At 38.0% G+C, this 17,259-nt stretch overlaps 1 protein-coding gene across 5 annotated transcripts in view; it reads right to left on the reverse strand.

Annotated features, from left to right (window-relative positions):
• Positions 1 to 17,259, reverse strand: part of slmapa (sarcolemma associated protein a) — a 70,609-nt gene that overhangs the window by 37,516 nt on the left and 15,834 nt on the right. For all 5 annotated transcript variants that reach the window (XM_015347942.2, XM_015347945.2, XM_015347946.2 and 2 more), the window contains exons 2-6: positions 10,404 to 10,551; positions 8,554 to 8,626; positions 2,778 to 2,814; positions 880 to 942; positions 128 to 223 (exon numbers count right to left, since the gene is read on the reverse strand). In XM_015347942.2, the coding sequence (XP_015203428.2) occupies positions 128 to 223; positions 880 to 942; positions 2,778 to 2,814; positions 8,554 to 8,626; positions 10,404 to 10,551 (417 nt within the window). The remainder of the gene's footprint in view (positions 1 to 127; positions 224 to 879; positions 943 to 2,777; positions 2,815 to 8,553; positions 8,627 to 10,403; positions 10,552 to 17,259) is intronic.

The following is a 17,259-nucleotide window of genomic DNA, read 5'->3' on the forward strand; positions in this document are numbered from 1 at the left end:
GTGTAGTTCATGAACTTAGCAGAATCGCAACCCATAAACGCTACTTCAGCCCAGTATGAAAATGGCCCGACAGCAGCCTGTGCAGACAGTGTAAACCAGTGAAACAGCCCCCAGTATCAGTGGTTACCTGCCAGCTGCTCTCGGAGGCCTCCTGTGTGCTTGCCAGCAATCGCTGCAGGGTGGCCAGCTTCTGCTCCAGCATCTGTTCCCGGTGTAAGGCCTCCTAATCAAAGTCAAAGGGTCACATAAAACATTAGCTGCAATGCAATACCCAGGGGCAACAATAAACCTTGCCATTTAACCGATTGCATACAGTTTATGTATTGTTTTTTATTAAGTTCGTTGTTTTTTTTATGTGCATTTTCCCTCCGATGAGGAATTAAAGGAGGCTCCTTAATCGCACAAAACGAACCAAATTATAAATGAACCCAGAGGTACCATGTTCTTGAGGTGCTGTACATGGACACAACATTCCAGTTTGAAAAAAAGAACCCACAGTTTTCCTATTGAACCATTTCCATGTTGAGGACCACACTCAGTGGTAACATAGCACACCTTATGCATGGTGTCAGTAAGGTATCTCATTACAATAAGCTGTGCAGATGTTAAGAGACACAAGTGGTGTCCAAGGCACACTGTGCAAAACAGAAATGCAGACTGTCGATCTGTGCTCAAAACGTCTAAAAGTTAATAAAAAACTGAAAAGGCTCAAGAACTGTGCAGCACTAAAAATAAAAGGGGGGAATTAATAAACATTGCGATAAGTCTTTTTATAAGCCGGTTAAAGCGAAGCTTGTAAGTCAGTTAAAAACTAGAAACCCAAGGAAAAAAAAGTGCTGTTACAACAGAAAAACAGCAGAGGTCAACACTGCACCATACCTGTAGATACTGAGAGAGCTGAAACAGTTCCTGAGAATACATACTGGGAGTATTAGCAGCAACCTGCAGGGTCAAAGGAAATAAGTGTCAAGCACTGTAAAATTCAAACTCAATTCAAGATAAGTTTTTAAACCAGCTTCTAACAGATGTTAAAAGTACAGAGGTAATACCTCCTTAGATATGATTATACTAGAAATGTAAAACTAGCCACAGTAGCTAATCTGAACAGGAGTTTAATAAGATGGAGCACAAAGGGAAAATGAAACAGCTTTTAAGGAAAGGTCAGAAATACAAGCAATATAGAGCTACGATAAACCGAAGCAGATGTATTCCACTACAGTAGCTGTCCAGGAATGTTACTGAATATGAATCAAATGATTATAAAAATGTTTTTTATAGGACATAAAGCTCTTAACTACTAAGCCACTGGCAGCGTCAAGCCTAAAGGATTGAGCTACATGCATTGTGAAACCCTTGCAGACACCATCAAATCCAGAGTCACAATTGCTGCATTGGCTTCCATGTACAATTATGCCACATATATGAATATTCATTGGATGCACTGGACAGACAGCTATGGCTACTTGTATAAAGTATGGAAAAAATGTTTCTCTTTCTGCTTACAGCTGCTGAAACTTTTTACACTTAATGTTCAAACACGTACTGGGACCAATCTTTAAAAACAAAGCCGAACGGCAACCGATACCAGACATATTTAGTTTGCCTTTGATCTGATTCGACTGTGCTCTGTACTTTTTAATTCTCAGTTTGAGAATGGGCTTCCATCACCATCTGGTGGGAATGCAGGACAAGAGCAATGATACCGGTGAAGATAAAGAAGTACTGTAGAACATAACTCATCTCAAATATAGGGAGACTCTGGGATCTATATATAAGTAGACCATAACAATAATTACCTTTAAAATCATGATTTGATCCAGGTACTGGAGCTCAGGTGGTCTCCTTCGATGTAGACTTTAATCTTATCTACTGTTCTATTATGAATTCCTCCACTTCCACATAAAGATTAATTAAGACTACGTCTGCACATTTGCCTGTGTCCAATACATCAAATACCAAATGCTTTTTTTGTATAGCAAGATCAAAGCAGGAAGAGAATGGCATAAATTAAAGGAAAGAACTGGGCATTAACTTCCTCGTTTAACCAGTGTAAAACAACGTCACAGTAGTTACAGTACAGAAGCGCAGAAACAGTGTGCCCTGTTGTTTTTACATACTTTGACAAGTTTTTCTTTTTATTCAATGAGCAGTTGAAGTCTGCATTGCATTTAATATGAGAACTCATTGGTGACTTCTGGAACAGAAGTGGCTCTAACGGGGCTGGTTAAGTTCCATGGCCTGGCAGATCTGTTGAATTTTTTGCGAAGCTGCCATTAGGTGGCACATTGGAGCCACTGCTGAGAATAAAATCAACAAGCCCAGTCAACATCAGAGCAGCTCATTGTTATTCAGTATGACACACAGTAAAGTACACTGCTCCGTTGTTACCCTACCCAGTTTTTCAGTTTGACTGTATTGTACCTGATTCACAATTTATTGAAAACTAAGGTTATATGTAAAGTCTTCTTTAAGTCCAATCATAATTAGTGCAAAAATAAGTGCATAACTGTACTAAAACTGGAAGTTATATAAAGAAAAGAAGATTATAAAGCTCATTCATGCTTAAGTACACAGTTTAAAAAGACAAATAATAGTTTCAGAGAAAATGGGTTCACATGGTCCAATGAAATGGGAAAATACAAAAAGGAAGGGAAATACAAGGAAAATACAAAGAGCAAGACTCTTTAAACTTCCTAAAAGAAACAAAAAAAAAATGGTTCCAAGCTCCAAACATTGTTAAACCCTGAAACAGGGCAACCTTGCAGAGACTGACTTACCTTATCAACAGGAAGTGGTAATGGCGCTTGGATAACACTGGAAAACACAGAAAAGCAAAGGGAATTTTAGTCCAATCTTAACGTGTACCAAACAAAAAAACTAAGCTTCTATGGTTTACAAGGGCAACATGAAAAATAAAAGTGAAATGGCAGCTTTACATTCAGTTGCGTAACCTCAGTAAATATTTAACTTTGATAGTTGCACAGTACTGAGTTTGACTCTAAAAGGGTATGTTGCGAATAGGTGTGGTATTCAACAGTTACATAACAATGGGCAAGCAACCTGGCTTTGAGGAAGAGATTGAAATTATAGAACTCAAACTGATCAGTTTGAAATGATAAATAGCTTTGTTTTTCCCTCCAAGTCACTTTGAAAACGGTAAAGACACAGGAAATTCTGTTGACCAGCTCCAACTCTACAGACCTTCACATAAAATCAACAGCAAACAAAATGTCAGAGTTCTAAACATTAAATTAAAATTGATAAAAAGTGTCAAAGTTGTTAAATTTTCCACAGATTTAAATTTCCAAAGGTAAACCTAGCAGGCTTATTATAATGTACTTATAAGCTTTCAAAATGTGCTCCTGTACAATGTCTTTTTTGGCAATATGGAAACACTCCGTCAAACAAATTTTAAAAGCAGTGTATTAGCAGTCTCTCAGCTGTTCCCTAGATAGCTTTTAATACAAATCTGAAAAAATAATTTACCGGCACAGAACAGCTTAAATAAATTGCCAAGCAAATGTAAAGTCATACTGTGAGGTAAAGAAGTATTAACTTTAAATGGTTTTTATTTCCCAGAGAAGTGAAAAAACATTCTGTTCTGGTTTACTGGGTCAGCCCGGAAAACTTGCTGAACATACCAAGTTCTGAAAATACCAAAATAAAATTCAACCACAGGACCATTACAGTGGCTCCTAATTCTTAGTTCACAGACACTATTACTCATGTTAAGCTGCATAACATGACCAGGGTCAAAACAGCCAAAAAGTGGTTCTTATCATTGGTTTTGAAAATGATTTCAAATTTTTTTCCCCCTCAAGAGACATTCTAAATATACTTTGGCAGACTTAAGCACAGTATTATCAGACAAACATTGCTTAATGTCGGTTTTAATTTAAAGCAGCAAAGATCAGAGCTCCACTAGGTGAAAAGAACAGGTTTTGCACAGAAAAGCCCCTAATGATGGAGTTCCATCCATCTCATCTGGATAGTCTTTTAATAAAGCAGGTCCAGCATTAAATTCCTCGAATTTCAGACATGGATTCAGCTCTATTCACAGGTCCAAACTCTAATATTTCTTCCCTTCTACTTCAGTAAGTTTCAATTTTGCATTTGCACAATGAGAATGGAATAAAAAAAATCTGCCAGCAAACAGCATACTAGCTATAATGAGTAAACATCCCTTTCATGTGACTGATGGTTGCAGATGCTGATCTCTGAGCTGCCCTTCATTTTCCCCTTCAGCTGAATCTCCTGTATGATTAAGGTCTGTGGTACTAATTCTTTTTGCAGTCCAAGGATTTACCAGTTAATCTTATTTGACTTCTTTTTCCTACTGATTTGTTTTGGAACTTGACTGCTTTTAAAAACTTGATCGGAGACATTTGTAAAGATCAGCTTGAGTGCTGCATTTGCAGAGATTTAGGGATAATTAGCAAAAATGGTGTTTAATACAGAAAATGTTCCAAGTATGCCTGTTTTGTCTTAAATAATCTGGTAGTAACCTGGGGGATGTACCCTCCCTGTGAGATTTTCTTCTCTACCGATTTGTTTTAGAGAATTGTTTTTAGAAAAAAAATAATTTTCCTAAAAAGCAGGAAGGGACAGCTCCAATTGCTGAAAGGTATTTTTATACATTTTACAAAAGACCACACACTTTTCACAGCTCTATAACAAATGTGTGTCACAATGTCAAATTCAGGGCATCAGTTTATCCTTAGTCTATCTTGCTCAAAAGTTTGAATCAAATAAAGAGATATAAGGGAATGGAATATGTTAGCATAAGATTTAGACCCAAGTTAACATTTAGCAAAATGAAGCATGAAATGCCTGGTGTACTACATTCCAGAGATATCTCCCAGCACATGGACGACAATAAAATAAACTATTTTTGGAACATTCCATTAGAAACATCAAGATGTGACAAGACTGGCTATAATGTATAATGCTCAAACTGCTCAGATGCAGCAATGTACAGATACTGGCATTTCCAAGGGCTGTGAAGATACAATTCGAATGTCTAGTGAAGATCAAGGGTTTAGTATTACTGGGCAATGTTGGATTAAGACTATTGATTTGAGTTCTAATAAACATTTCCTGATATGGTACTGAAAAGTTGTATCTTTCTACAACACCCTACTACAAACCAGCTGGGAGGGTTAGATAAAAAAAGGTCACAATTAACCTTTTCATTTATACAAATCTCACTTAATATGATTGTTAGTCTAACCCAGACTATCTCTTATTGCATAAACCCATTAACAGTTAACCAAAAGTATTAAAAATATACATGCACAGATCCATTAAATGTTATTAGAGCTATAGGTACAAGCTTCCAGTTCAAATTAGCTATAAATGACAACCTTTCCATGGAAGGAGAATCTCAAGAATCCCATTTATGGCTTTGAGACTTTAATTTTATAAAAGACTGCGTCATTGGAATGACATGTATGGCCCCTTCTGGACCCAAAACAGATGCACATTAAGAGTATATGATTCCCTTCCCTATTAAATATGGTTCTTAACATGACTTAAAGCAAATGACAACATCTACAAGTAAAAGAAAAGTGCAATTACAGCTCCAAAATGGAAAGCATAGCATCGAATAATTTATGTGCAAGTCCTTCTGTGGATCTCGGCAACTTAAGACCCAAGAACAGTGAAGTGTGAAGTACTGGAATCTTTGCAGAGATCCTGGGGTTTAAACAAGAAATTGCGGTGGCAATTCCGACTGCTTCCTGAAATACTGAATAAAAGTCTATTTCTATAGCGCTAGCTTAAAATAAATCAGAAAAAAAGTGAATTTTAATGAGGACGTTCTTAGGGATAACTATCAGGATTTTACATTTGTCCCACCATTCAGCAGCTTGTATACAAACACTGCACGCAATTATGACAGAACTGTGCACTGCCAGAAAGCAAGCAGAAAAGGCATTTAGGCAAAGAGGAAACAGCCTCTCATTCTGGCATTTTTGTAAAACCTAATACAACATAGAACCAGCACAAATCAAATCTTTTGACCAGAATATATTTCTGGATATATAAGAAATAAGCATATGCTTCTAAACTGCCTTGAATAGTATAATTTTACAAGAAATTATATTTGAATAACAAGGTCAGAAGTAAGAATTTTTATGGTATGAGAAGATTACAAAATGCATCAAAGGAGCTTAGCGTGTTGAATTATCTTCTGCAGATGGTGATGTTTTTTCTCTCCGAAATTAATCTCTGTGGATTCTGGGCAGAGTCCCTGTCTGGATAAAGATGCAATATCCTTCTTGGTTACATTTCAGAGCCTTTCCTTAGATGCAATATTACGACTATAAATTAGTCCTCTCCTCCCACAAGACAACAAGCAGTAGCAGACGTTGCCACAGAGTTCTTAGCATCACTTGTGGTTGCAGCCCATAGCTCTGGCCACATTCCAAAGACTAATGCTGTTGAACGACGAGCAGCGTGCTTCTAAAAATGTTTACCATTTCCTTTTGTAAAATCTCTAGTTGTTGTACTTGAAATTCCCATAGTGCTGTGGGCTCCTTAACAGCAGTGGAAGACGAATCAAGATTTTCTTTCAAGAGGCATAAAGGCCTAGACTGTGAACAGTTAGAGGAAACATTTGCAGCACACACAATATAAATAACATAAAAAGCTGCTTCCTCTTTCTGCTATCTGTTACTGTTAAGATCTCCTCTGAGGAGCATTTTGCCTCTTTTAATTTATTACTTTGACATGCTACCTAACTCAATATTATGGATTACAATTTATAGTTCAATTTTATTTGATGAGAATACCTCAGGAACATCATCCCAAGAGTATTTTAGCTACACCTGAGCCATTCTCAAGCATGCTAAGAAGAGGCAAGATTAAAAGAAGGTGTCTTTCATGCAGCCTGATCACAAGATACCTAAAGTGATAACAAAAACGCAAACCGTATTCAAGAAATTCACATATTCAGGCCGTGTTTACAGGACGCTGGAAATATGAAAAGTATTTTGTTGTATTCTGCACAGCTACTACCCAAACATATTGTATATAAATTTGAGTGATATTCATGTGCTTTAAAATATATAAAGCACTGAAAAATGTATACAGTAAACCACAGATCTAAGAGTGCTTGGTCTGTGAGTGACCTATGTAAATACTCAACTCAAGAACTGTTCTGAATATAAAATGCCTTGCACAAGTGTGAGAATGAGTTAATTATGAGATCAAATGGCTGTACTATTAAGAAAGGAGTATGACTGTATGAAGCCCAAGTTGAGAAACTTAAAATGGGATCATTTTAAATTACAAGTAGACAATCTTAATCTCAGTAAGTAGGATGTCCCCACACATAATCTGCCAATTCTGAAGAAGCCCCTCTGGCATTACAGTGGGAAAACTGGATACTCTGCACACACCTAGTTTCCACATATTTGGCAGCTCTAATAGATCTGCAGCCAAAAAGAGCCGCTTGTGGAAAAACCATCTGTCAATGGAAGATGACCCCTAAATCACTGCTGCTTTCGAAGCTCCACACTGTATCCTAGCATCAACAAAGTCAAAATACCTCCAAAAGCACTCCAGTATTTCCTACTAAAAGCCAAATGTATATATTTGGTTCTATTATTAGACAACGTTACTGCTTTATGCATTACATGAATTAAATTTAAAACAATCTGTTTGCTTACACAAAATACGTCAAATGGTGTCTGCATTCCTGATCGCCCTTCTAATAAATGACAAAATACTCTTGCTCAACTTAATAATCACATTCCTGCGTCATGTCCTACAAAAATCCAACTATGACCTTTAACTCCACCAAACAAGACCGTTATTAGAAAACAATAAGGCAAAATGGGTGAAAAAAACCAGCAAATGAGACATCCCATCAGGCCACACATCACAAACTGTCAGGGATGTTAACATTTAGGCCACTACAGAAGCATCCTTTATATTCTTAGATTTTCAGTATAAATAAAAAGGCTAAAATACAGTGACCATGTCAAAGTGAATATAACTAGGTTTAATTCTACTTGTTTTTAATATAGCACAAACGCACTCAGATTTGGTCTTTATTCTCACTCAGTAGATGTCAAGCTTCTGAATATGATGCATTATAATTAATGGGACAGTTGACCAACAAGTTTCAAGTAACAGCATTCCAGCAATACTCAAGGACAGAACTAAGTCTTCATTTTAATGCTGCCAAACTTCATTCTCTCTACATTTCTGTGAATTCATCCTTTATTCTGTGTGCTTGTAGCTCAACGCCTGAGAACATGAGGTGGCAGTTTTTTTCCCCAACACACAAGAGCAAATCTAACAACCTTAAGCTAAAGTAAACCCTTTTAACTTAGTCTCAGAAGTTTATTAAAAAAGTGCTAAACATCAGGAGCTGCTAGACCAACTCAATCTTAAAAAACTTTTGTTTTGAGCACAAAACAAATGCTACGTTTTGTTACTAAACTTGAGTCATTGTCTTGGAATTCAGTTTTGATCTAAACGTTGTATATGTAAATTGAAACAAAATATTCAAAACAGACAGAGCAAAGGGAGAAAAAATAAACTCACTCCGATCTCCTCCGGGCTTCCATGCCATCTGGTAGAAAGAGCTTGATTGTAGACACTATGCACCCATGGGTAACTACAAAGGAAAAACAAAGACAAAATTATAGGTATACAAGCACAGGTGTAACCTAAGCATATGTGGTACATTCTTGAGGAAAATAGTTTAAAATCTTGTAACTTTGGATTTTAAAATGGTAAAGAAAATAAGGTTACCAGCACTATCTACATGAACCCATATCATCTTGTCTGCATGTGAGATGCACAGCACAGTTTTGCAGTGTTTATATTGGCCAATATGCATTTCTTCACCTCTTGTTGTTACACACTCAAGACAACTTCCTCTTGAATAGCTACACAAGAGTGATATTTTCAGCGAAACTGCTACTGTCATGCAGCGAGACTTGTATGGATGATGCAGTGTTCTATATATTTAAAAAATCTGCAAACTGAACTGGAACATTTAGGGTGATTTTTCTTTTATATAGAGAACATGTTTTTCTTACATCTAATACTGGTGGATCAAGAAGAAAACCCCAAAAAAGGATAAGCCATATGGTATTTTTATTCAAAGCAGATAATTGAAATTAAAGAGAGCCTGGGATGCAATGGAGCCAATCTCTTAGCTCTCTAAATCTGATTAATTGAAAGGCAAACTGGCATCAGGAGTTCAGCAGAGAATCACAATCTCAGCAATTCCGAACTCCAGTGGAAACTAGGTATCAGAGGGCGCAGATAGCATTTGCGCTCTCTGGCACGTATTGTGCCCCTTGCCCTCTGCCCTCTGGAAGTTCCCACCTGATAAGTTACACTGGAATTAAGCTGCTCTTTTTGATCGTGAAAACAGCCATTTCATCTCCACATATTACAAACTTTTTAGGCCAGCAAACAGCTATCCACTAAGTTTCAAAGCCATTCTGTGCTTTTCTGCCAAGGAACTGACATCATAAACCACCCACAGCATTTTAGAAAGCAAATGCAGCATATTTGTTACAGCCCTGCCTTCTTTCCTAGTTCAAAGCCTGTTTTGTCTTAATACACAGAACAGTAAATTCTGTAACACTCAGACATTACTGCATCTAAGCCTTTTCTTCATACTGTTTAAACAATTATGAGGCTATTTTATGGCAATTTAACAAATACATGATAAAGATTTGATATTTCAAACAGTTTGCTCTAGAGTGTTTTTCAACCAGGAGTCCAGGGATCCCTGTGGGCCATCAGACTCTGCCCAGATGGTCCCCAAAAACATCTTTCACCCCCACTTCTAGTGCATCTGTTTTGACCATGCAGAAGGTGGATCTTTTGACTTGAAATTCAGTTGAAATGCTTTAATTAGTAGATTGAGGATATTTGGGGGTCTCATTGAGGCGGATTTCTTCAAAAGGCAATGATACACTCAGAAAACACTGACAACTCCCAATCAGTCTGTAGGCTGTGATCAAACAGAATTAGGGCATCACCACTAAGGGGAGCTATTCACTTGGCATGGTTCACAAAATGACAAATATGAAGCTTTCTAAGACGACTCAATCACATTACAGATAAGTTTTCTGTAAGCAAAGCAAGTTGAATCTGTAATTTGCTAATTGCCTTAGCAATTCCAATGGTTTAACAATTCTCCATCTCTTCTAAATTCAAAAGGAATGGAATGCTTTTTGCTAATAAGCAGTTAATGTAAAAACGGAGAAACAAAATGGAAATAAACTCAAATGAATGTCTCGCTGCAAGGGTGACCTATTATAACCAAACCTGGAGAACCAACTGGACACTATGAGCGAAAAGAGATTCTTTTACCAGCCCCGGTGAAAGTCAAAGCTGGCGGACCAATAATAATGACGGTCAAGTCCACTTACCTTTGCGAGTGTTCTCCGTCACATCAACCCCAAACTGGATGATGTCCCCCGACAAGACTTCACAAGGTGGGCTCTCCTCTGAACCCCTACTTAAGCGCTGGCTGTTGATGAAGGTGCCATTGCTGCTCTTCGTGTCCTGGAGATAGAACTGAAAGGAACAGCACAGGGTCACTTTCCTAAGCTCGCAGAACGCATCCTGACCTGATCGAAGCGATGTGTGGCCTATCCAAACCCAATTCATACACACCCTCCCTTTTAACCTTGACACTTTGACAAGTTGCTGTGAACGGTCACTGTCTTTTTGTCTCTCAGTGTCTGAAAGGTTAAGCCTAGCTTTCCCCTTGATATCCAATTGACACGAACATAGGAAAAACTAGGGACTCTTGTTACCTGATATTTGTATTTATTACAAGCAAAGGAATTAATATTAATTCATATAACAAATCCAGTTAAAATTTCACTTCATTGGATAATTGTATTCGAAGTACAAAACTGAAGTCAACAAAAACATTGTTGACCAAACTAGCTTTAAAGTAACTGCATTTTAAGGAAAGGTACATAGCAATTCCAAGTGACGTCAAAAAAGGAGACAATACCACTTCACGCAAGAATTACACACTTTAGATAAACTAGGAACCTAAGAGTGGAAGACTTTGCATATAAATTTTAGATTAAGAACACAGTTCAGAAAAGAGGTTTATAATCTAAGAAAGGAATATAAATATTAGTCATTCACAGTTTATGTGATCTAAATCTCATGTGTTTAGTGACACAGAACAGACAAAATCCTCAGGAGAATTCCAACTCTTCTTTACAACAGGAATCCCACCTACTTGAGGTACATTCGCCATCATTCAACACAACTTGCTCGTATACACAAAGTTTGCTATCTCCTCTTCTCAGGGGGCCAAACGGTATAAAGTAAGTTAAAACGGATAGTCTAAATCAAACAGACACAAAGCCTGGCTGCTCTCTTTCTCACCTAAGGAGTTCCAAAGTCAGCTCTAATAATACCTGCATTAAATCAGAACTGATTAAAATAACAGATTCGTAGAGACCTCATCAGTACTGCCAAATTCAAATGAAAAGGGGGGAAAATCCCATTTATGAAAACCCAGTAGCATTTTATAAATTTCTTTCTCATGTGGTATTATTTTTTCAGGCTCCACTTTTAGACTAAGCTGGGAAGTATTGTAACAGCACACGAACGCCTCTTAAGGCAAGTGAGCTGTGCTGAAGACAAATTGAATGTGACATCATACATACAGGCCCCCCGACTGCATCTTTCAGGGGGAAAATTCTGCTGCAGTAAGTCACTGAAGGTAGTAAAATTGAACAAGACAGCTCGAGCTATCAATGTTTTTGAAGATAATTAAAAAATGGCTAAGGAACAAGATTGTGAATTTCATGTGTGGTTGTATTGTCTCTATTCTAGCTTTTGCTTTCCAGCTTCGCTTTTTTCTTCTCAAACTTAACGGCTCACCTGCCTTTCCAAAACCAGGCTCGTGTAGGTTAATTCAAGTTATTTCACTGACTCATCTATTCATAACCAGTTACCTTTATTTACTCTGCATGCAGCTTGAGAAAGCAGACTACTTGCGAGTACACATCTGCTAGAAAGAGTAACGTAATCTTTGGATTTAACCTCACAAATCCTAGTAATGGAGGATCAGGCGATGAATAATAAACTTAACACGTACATGAGTACATATTGCATCACAGGAACAGTCAATGTTCTGCTGCATTAGACCCCTATCTCCCTGATAATTAACCAGATAATCGGTACAGGCAGCTTCTTGTGTGGTGTACAAAACGAAGGCAGTTCTCAGCATGAAAAAATCTCTAATGCTCATTTCTAATCATTTTTTAATACATAGTACCTTTAAAAGTGGCTTTTCAGAGCACTTTACAGTAAGAAAGGACAGCAGAATTACAAAAGACAATAACGGTTTGCATACAGTAAGGAAAGGAGCAGACAACTCCAGTTAACTAAAACCCATTCTAAAGAAGGTTTTGAGTCTTAATTTGCATGTGCTCAGGGTTTTGTCACTACTAACAAATTCTGAATTAATGTCCAAATGTGTGCTATACAGGAAAGCCTCAGTGAAATGGACGTGTAACGGATAAAACCTACTTTTTGTAACAACATTAAACAAACATGCATAGGCTTAAAATTCAAGGAATAACAATAGGTAACCTACCTGTATACGTAAAAACATACGTATCCTATACAGGTAGATTAATTGCTTATAATGGTAGTAGTTTGTGTTTCATATGCTTTAACAAGTTTTATTCAGTATATTTCGATGTGAAATAGAGTTCGTACATTGCTAATAAAGGCATTTTCATTGTGTTGAGTGTGGGGAAAAAAAAGTCAAACAGTCCAGAAAGCATTCATTGTATATATTGTTTTCTCATGATGATGTATTTGGACAAAAAAAATTATTTAAGGGACATTTGGAAATCATAAACACCTCTTTCCCCCCTATCAGACTTAAACTGAGGGTTTACAATACTTAATTGAATTCCAAAGAAAAAAAGCTGAATTCCCCTGCTGCTGGAAGTAGGCAACACAAACAATATTATTCACTAACACACTGTGCTTCAAGATCCCGCAAAAACAGCAACCAACTGAAAACACTGATCAAATGTCCTAATAACCAGTCACACACCTTGAAGTTGATCTCGCACTTCCACCCTTACACTATAATTAAGATCTCTCCATTAGCTTTTCAAACACACGGATCTCGTGTAATCACTGTGTGGATAAATATCAAAGTCCTTGAAATGCAAGCCAAACACTGGGAGAACTCTTTGTGTATTGTACTGTGACACAAGCTCAAGCCATGAGCTGGACTGAAGGTGGGCAGTGAACTATGACACACGCACCGGTCCAGCCAAAGGGCAGCAGGGGCTCTGGGCACTGGGCCTAACTGCCAGTCTGTTAGCAACAATAAATAACTGAAGTGCTTCCCATTCCAAACGCCACACACAGCAATTCTTCTTACCAACTTTGAGCCTATGAAGCAGAGTTTAACTCAGATGGGAGCCCCCCTGGGTGACACTGGATTGTAGCAGTTCTTGAGTTCGGTTTTCACTTGCATGCATTTGTGTGGAAACAAACTTGAGTTGTAAATTACTGTATTTACAATTCACACACCATGAAACTTTTTTTGGAATGTCGGCTTTTGTCGCATCATAAACTTCCGACTTGCGTTTGAGAGAATTCATGCAAATGCTTGCGGATGTAAAGGAAAGCTCTTCGCAAGCTGTTAAAAAAGACAGCGTGTCGACATAAGACACAAAGGTTACAGACAAGAGGAAGCTACAGGAGGTCATTTGGCTCATCTAGTGCAAGTGGTAGTTTTCAGCCAACTGATCCAAGGAGCTCAGCCAGCTGTATTTTGGAAGAAGCCACGGTATAGGCTTCAACATAACTTGTTCCACGCTCCCACAACCAATTTAAATATTTAAGAGACAATGGCAACATACAAGGTGTGCACAGGCAGCACATGGGGCATTTAACAAAATCGCTGCTTCATTAAACTTCAGAAGCATGTAATTTCCAGTGTAACACACCAGGTATTATGATTTTATCGTTATTCTGTCAGTCAATTCTGCATCATGTATTCCAGCCTTTTAGGCACACAAAGAATTCAACTAACATTGCACATATGATCGGCTCCACCCATCCAGTATACCTGACTCACAGTACTCCAAGTGCGCAAAAACAAAGCAGGCTTGCCCAAGGGCTTATCAAAACCTTCTGCCACATCATACTGAAGTGTCTGTTCAAATCTAATCTGACGTTTAAGTCTTTCTGCTCCATTTAGGCGGTTCTCACCTTAACAAAACAAAAAACTGACACTCGTCACTGACACTAACAGAGCACTGGCAGAGGAAACATGATCACTGTGCAGCATGCTAGAATTCACATTCAGTCCCCATCAGAATCCAGGATTCATTTTCCATCAATATTTGTGAAGGTCTTTTGTACCAAGTCTGGTACTCATTTTTAACACTGGCTATAGTCTATTGGGAGAGACTCCAAGATTACCTTCTGATTTGAAAAAAAGTCTCCTCCAGCCATCTGAAAAGTCGGCTGTTTTCTGACCCTTGCAAATACAAATCATGGTAATGTGGAATGAAATCTCCTACACAGATTTCTTCACTCAATGTTCATGCTTCTGAAAAAGAAAAGTTTACAAAACCTCTTTAAGATAATCTAACCTTCTTTTGAGGTGTAAAAGTCAATGATCTAGTCAGACAGTGGAGAGATCCTGTGCTTTGTAGAAAATTAAAAGGGAATACAACAGTTTTCTTCATTTGCTCATGTCTTCTGCTCCTTGCCTTGGGACTTGTACATAATATTTTTTATTCCTGTTGGTGTCTTTTAGTTATGCTGTAATACAGACTTCTCCATCCCTGATCACCTTTCAACACCTTGTCAGAACGCGGTCTAATCCACACAGCAAAGCTCAAACCCTTCTTCCCCAGCACACACAGCCTATATTCAGCACTGCACTGCTTGACCTGTAGTGCAGAGCCAAGGCTGGAGCTGTGGGACCTGCCTGTTTTGCCATTGAGCAAGACACCTCCATTCACAGTGCTTCATTAAAACACATTGGTATCTATTTATACAGCAGGGTAAGTCATTTTGGATAAATGCATTATCCCAGTGAATAACACTGCATGGGCATCTTTCATATTCTAATGCCAATTCTTGAGCAGGCATATTTATGGTTTTAATTTTTGCTCACCTTGTCTATTACTCACTCTGTAACTATTTTTTCTGAATCTCTTTTTTTGATATAGTGTTGGAAGAAGAGCTGACTATATCGCTCTGCTTGTTGCACTGTCACTTTCATATGATAACTGTGATACTCCATTAAGAATTACAATAATTTAATAGAAAACACTGCCAGAAATGGTTCACACATCAGTTAGGAAACTCATGTTTCAAAAGTCACAAATGTCTTCTTCAAACATTAACTACAGGATCTATTTTAGAAGTGAGAATTTAATCTTAAACTGCAAATTACAAACTTCCTCTAGTTACAATGGGTTTACGATTATTGATCAGTAGTAATGCTATTAATTTCCTACATTGCGTCCACAGAACTGTTTCAGGCCACCCGCATCAGCGCTATGCTTTCACTTATAGGCTTTTCTAAATAGCTAAATGATGGCAAATGCCTATAGATGGCAAATGCTTTTCTGCTGAAAGCCAGGAGCAGTAAATAAAACCACCTGATGAGAAGCCAGTTAATCATCAGGTCACAGGATTGCAATCTGACAGTGCCCTGCAGGACTAATGACTACAAACACAGGTGTGTTAGAAAGAAAGTGCGAAAAGCAGTGCACCAAACCAATAAGGCCAGTGCAGTGCTTCGTTTCAGAACGTCAACGGACTTGAAAAGATGTTAACTTAGCTCCTTTAAAACAAAGGTGTTTTATTACAGCTGGATCTGCGTTCGGAAAGACCTAAACTCCAAAATGAGCTCAATCACCGAGAATCCAAGTGGTCGCTTACCAACAGCATTTGAACAGCTTACGGGAAATAGAAAGTGCTCACTTCCTGATTTTAAACTCCATGTTACCCACGAGTCCATCCTCTACATTACATTAAGCATATGAACAAATTGCTAACCAACAAAGGCTTAATGAGATGCCCAAAGCAATCTCGACAATCCTGACGGTTATATCCAGCTTTGCCTGCAAAATTCACACATCTGAAGTGGTATCGGAGGGACCCCAAAATTGTTTCTGTAATTGCTTATCCTTCACAGGGCACTTGACATCTCCTTGAAACTGAACCACTGAATTTATTCCGAGCACAGGTGATGCACGCTGTTAACATGCAGCTGATTAAATTGCAAGCCGTGTCATTTAAATATACTGCACACAAACAAGAGCTTTTCATTTGGCTAAATGCTTTATAATACCCATGGCCAATAAAAGAATATTTTGGGTACAATGGTGTCTAATCTTGTATGCTCCCAGAATCCAGGCAACTGCAGACATAGTAGCAGACTTAACAATTAGCGTGTTTAGCAGAAAGTGTTTGGGTTGTGGAACCAATGTCCTGTCACATCTCGCACACTGACACGACTCCCCACTCAAACATCATACTTCACATGGGCTTTACAGGACAAACAACTGAATTTACCCCTTCTGCATAGCAGAAGTCGGAAAAAATCTTACATTTCAGACTATTGCATTAAGAAAACTGGGAGAAACTTAAGGAGAACAGCAATCAGATGTGCCAGATAGACCAGGAGCACACCTGCACTGTTGAGATCTTGCTATGAAATTGAAAACATACAGGATTGGTGTTTTACTTTTTAATATTAGACAACAGGTGACAAAGGGTATTACACAGTGACTCAGCCTTTGGACTGTGTCCAACCAAGGCCAGGGAGACATCAATATTGTACATCTGGAAAGTATTTTACATGTTAAAACCAAGGTTTTCTCTACCATATTTGACGCAAGACCAAGGTGAAAATCCTAATAAAAATATACTGACACCCATATGCTAATGTATGATGTTTTCCTAAATTTAAGAAAAAGCATATTGCACACAAATGGATTGTAAAGGTAAAAAATTGTGTTTAGCAATTTTATTCTGTGTTTATTCTTAAGGCTGTTCCAGCCTTCACACCAGGTCTGAGCAAGACAATGTGTTTCCCACTGCCACTGTAGGCAAACTGTTTACTTGGTGATGGAGGTTTAAGAAAGGAAATAAGCTTGCCTGAACCAGGGGTTAAAACTCCATAGTTCCTTAGATCCTTCATTTAAATTAGTATCAGCTTTGTAACAATGATCTACTCATAGGTGCATTTTACGTATTATT

The sequence above is a fragment of the Lepisosteus oculatus genome, chromosome 4 (genome assembly GCF_040954835.1).
Source record: "Lepisosteus oculatus isolate fLepOcu1 chromosome 4, fLepOcu1.hap2, whole genome shotgun sequence".
Classification (NCBI taxonomy): Eukaryota; Metazoa; Chordata; class Actinopteri; order Semionotiformes; family Lepisosteidae; genus Lepisosteus; species Lepisosteus oculatus.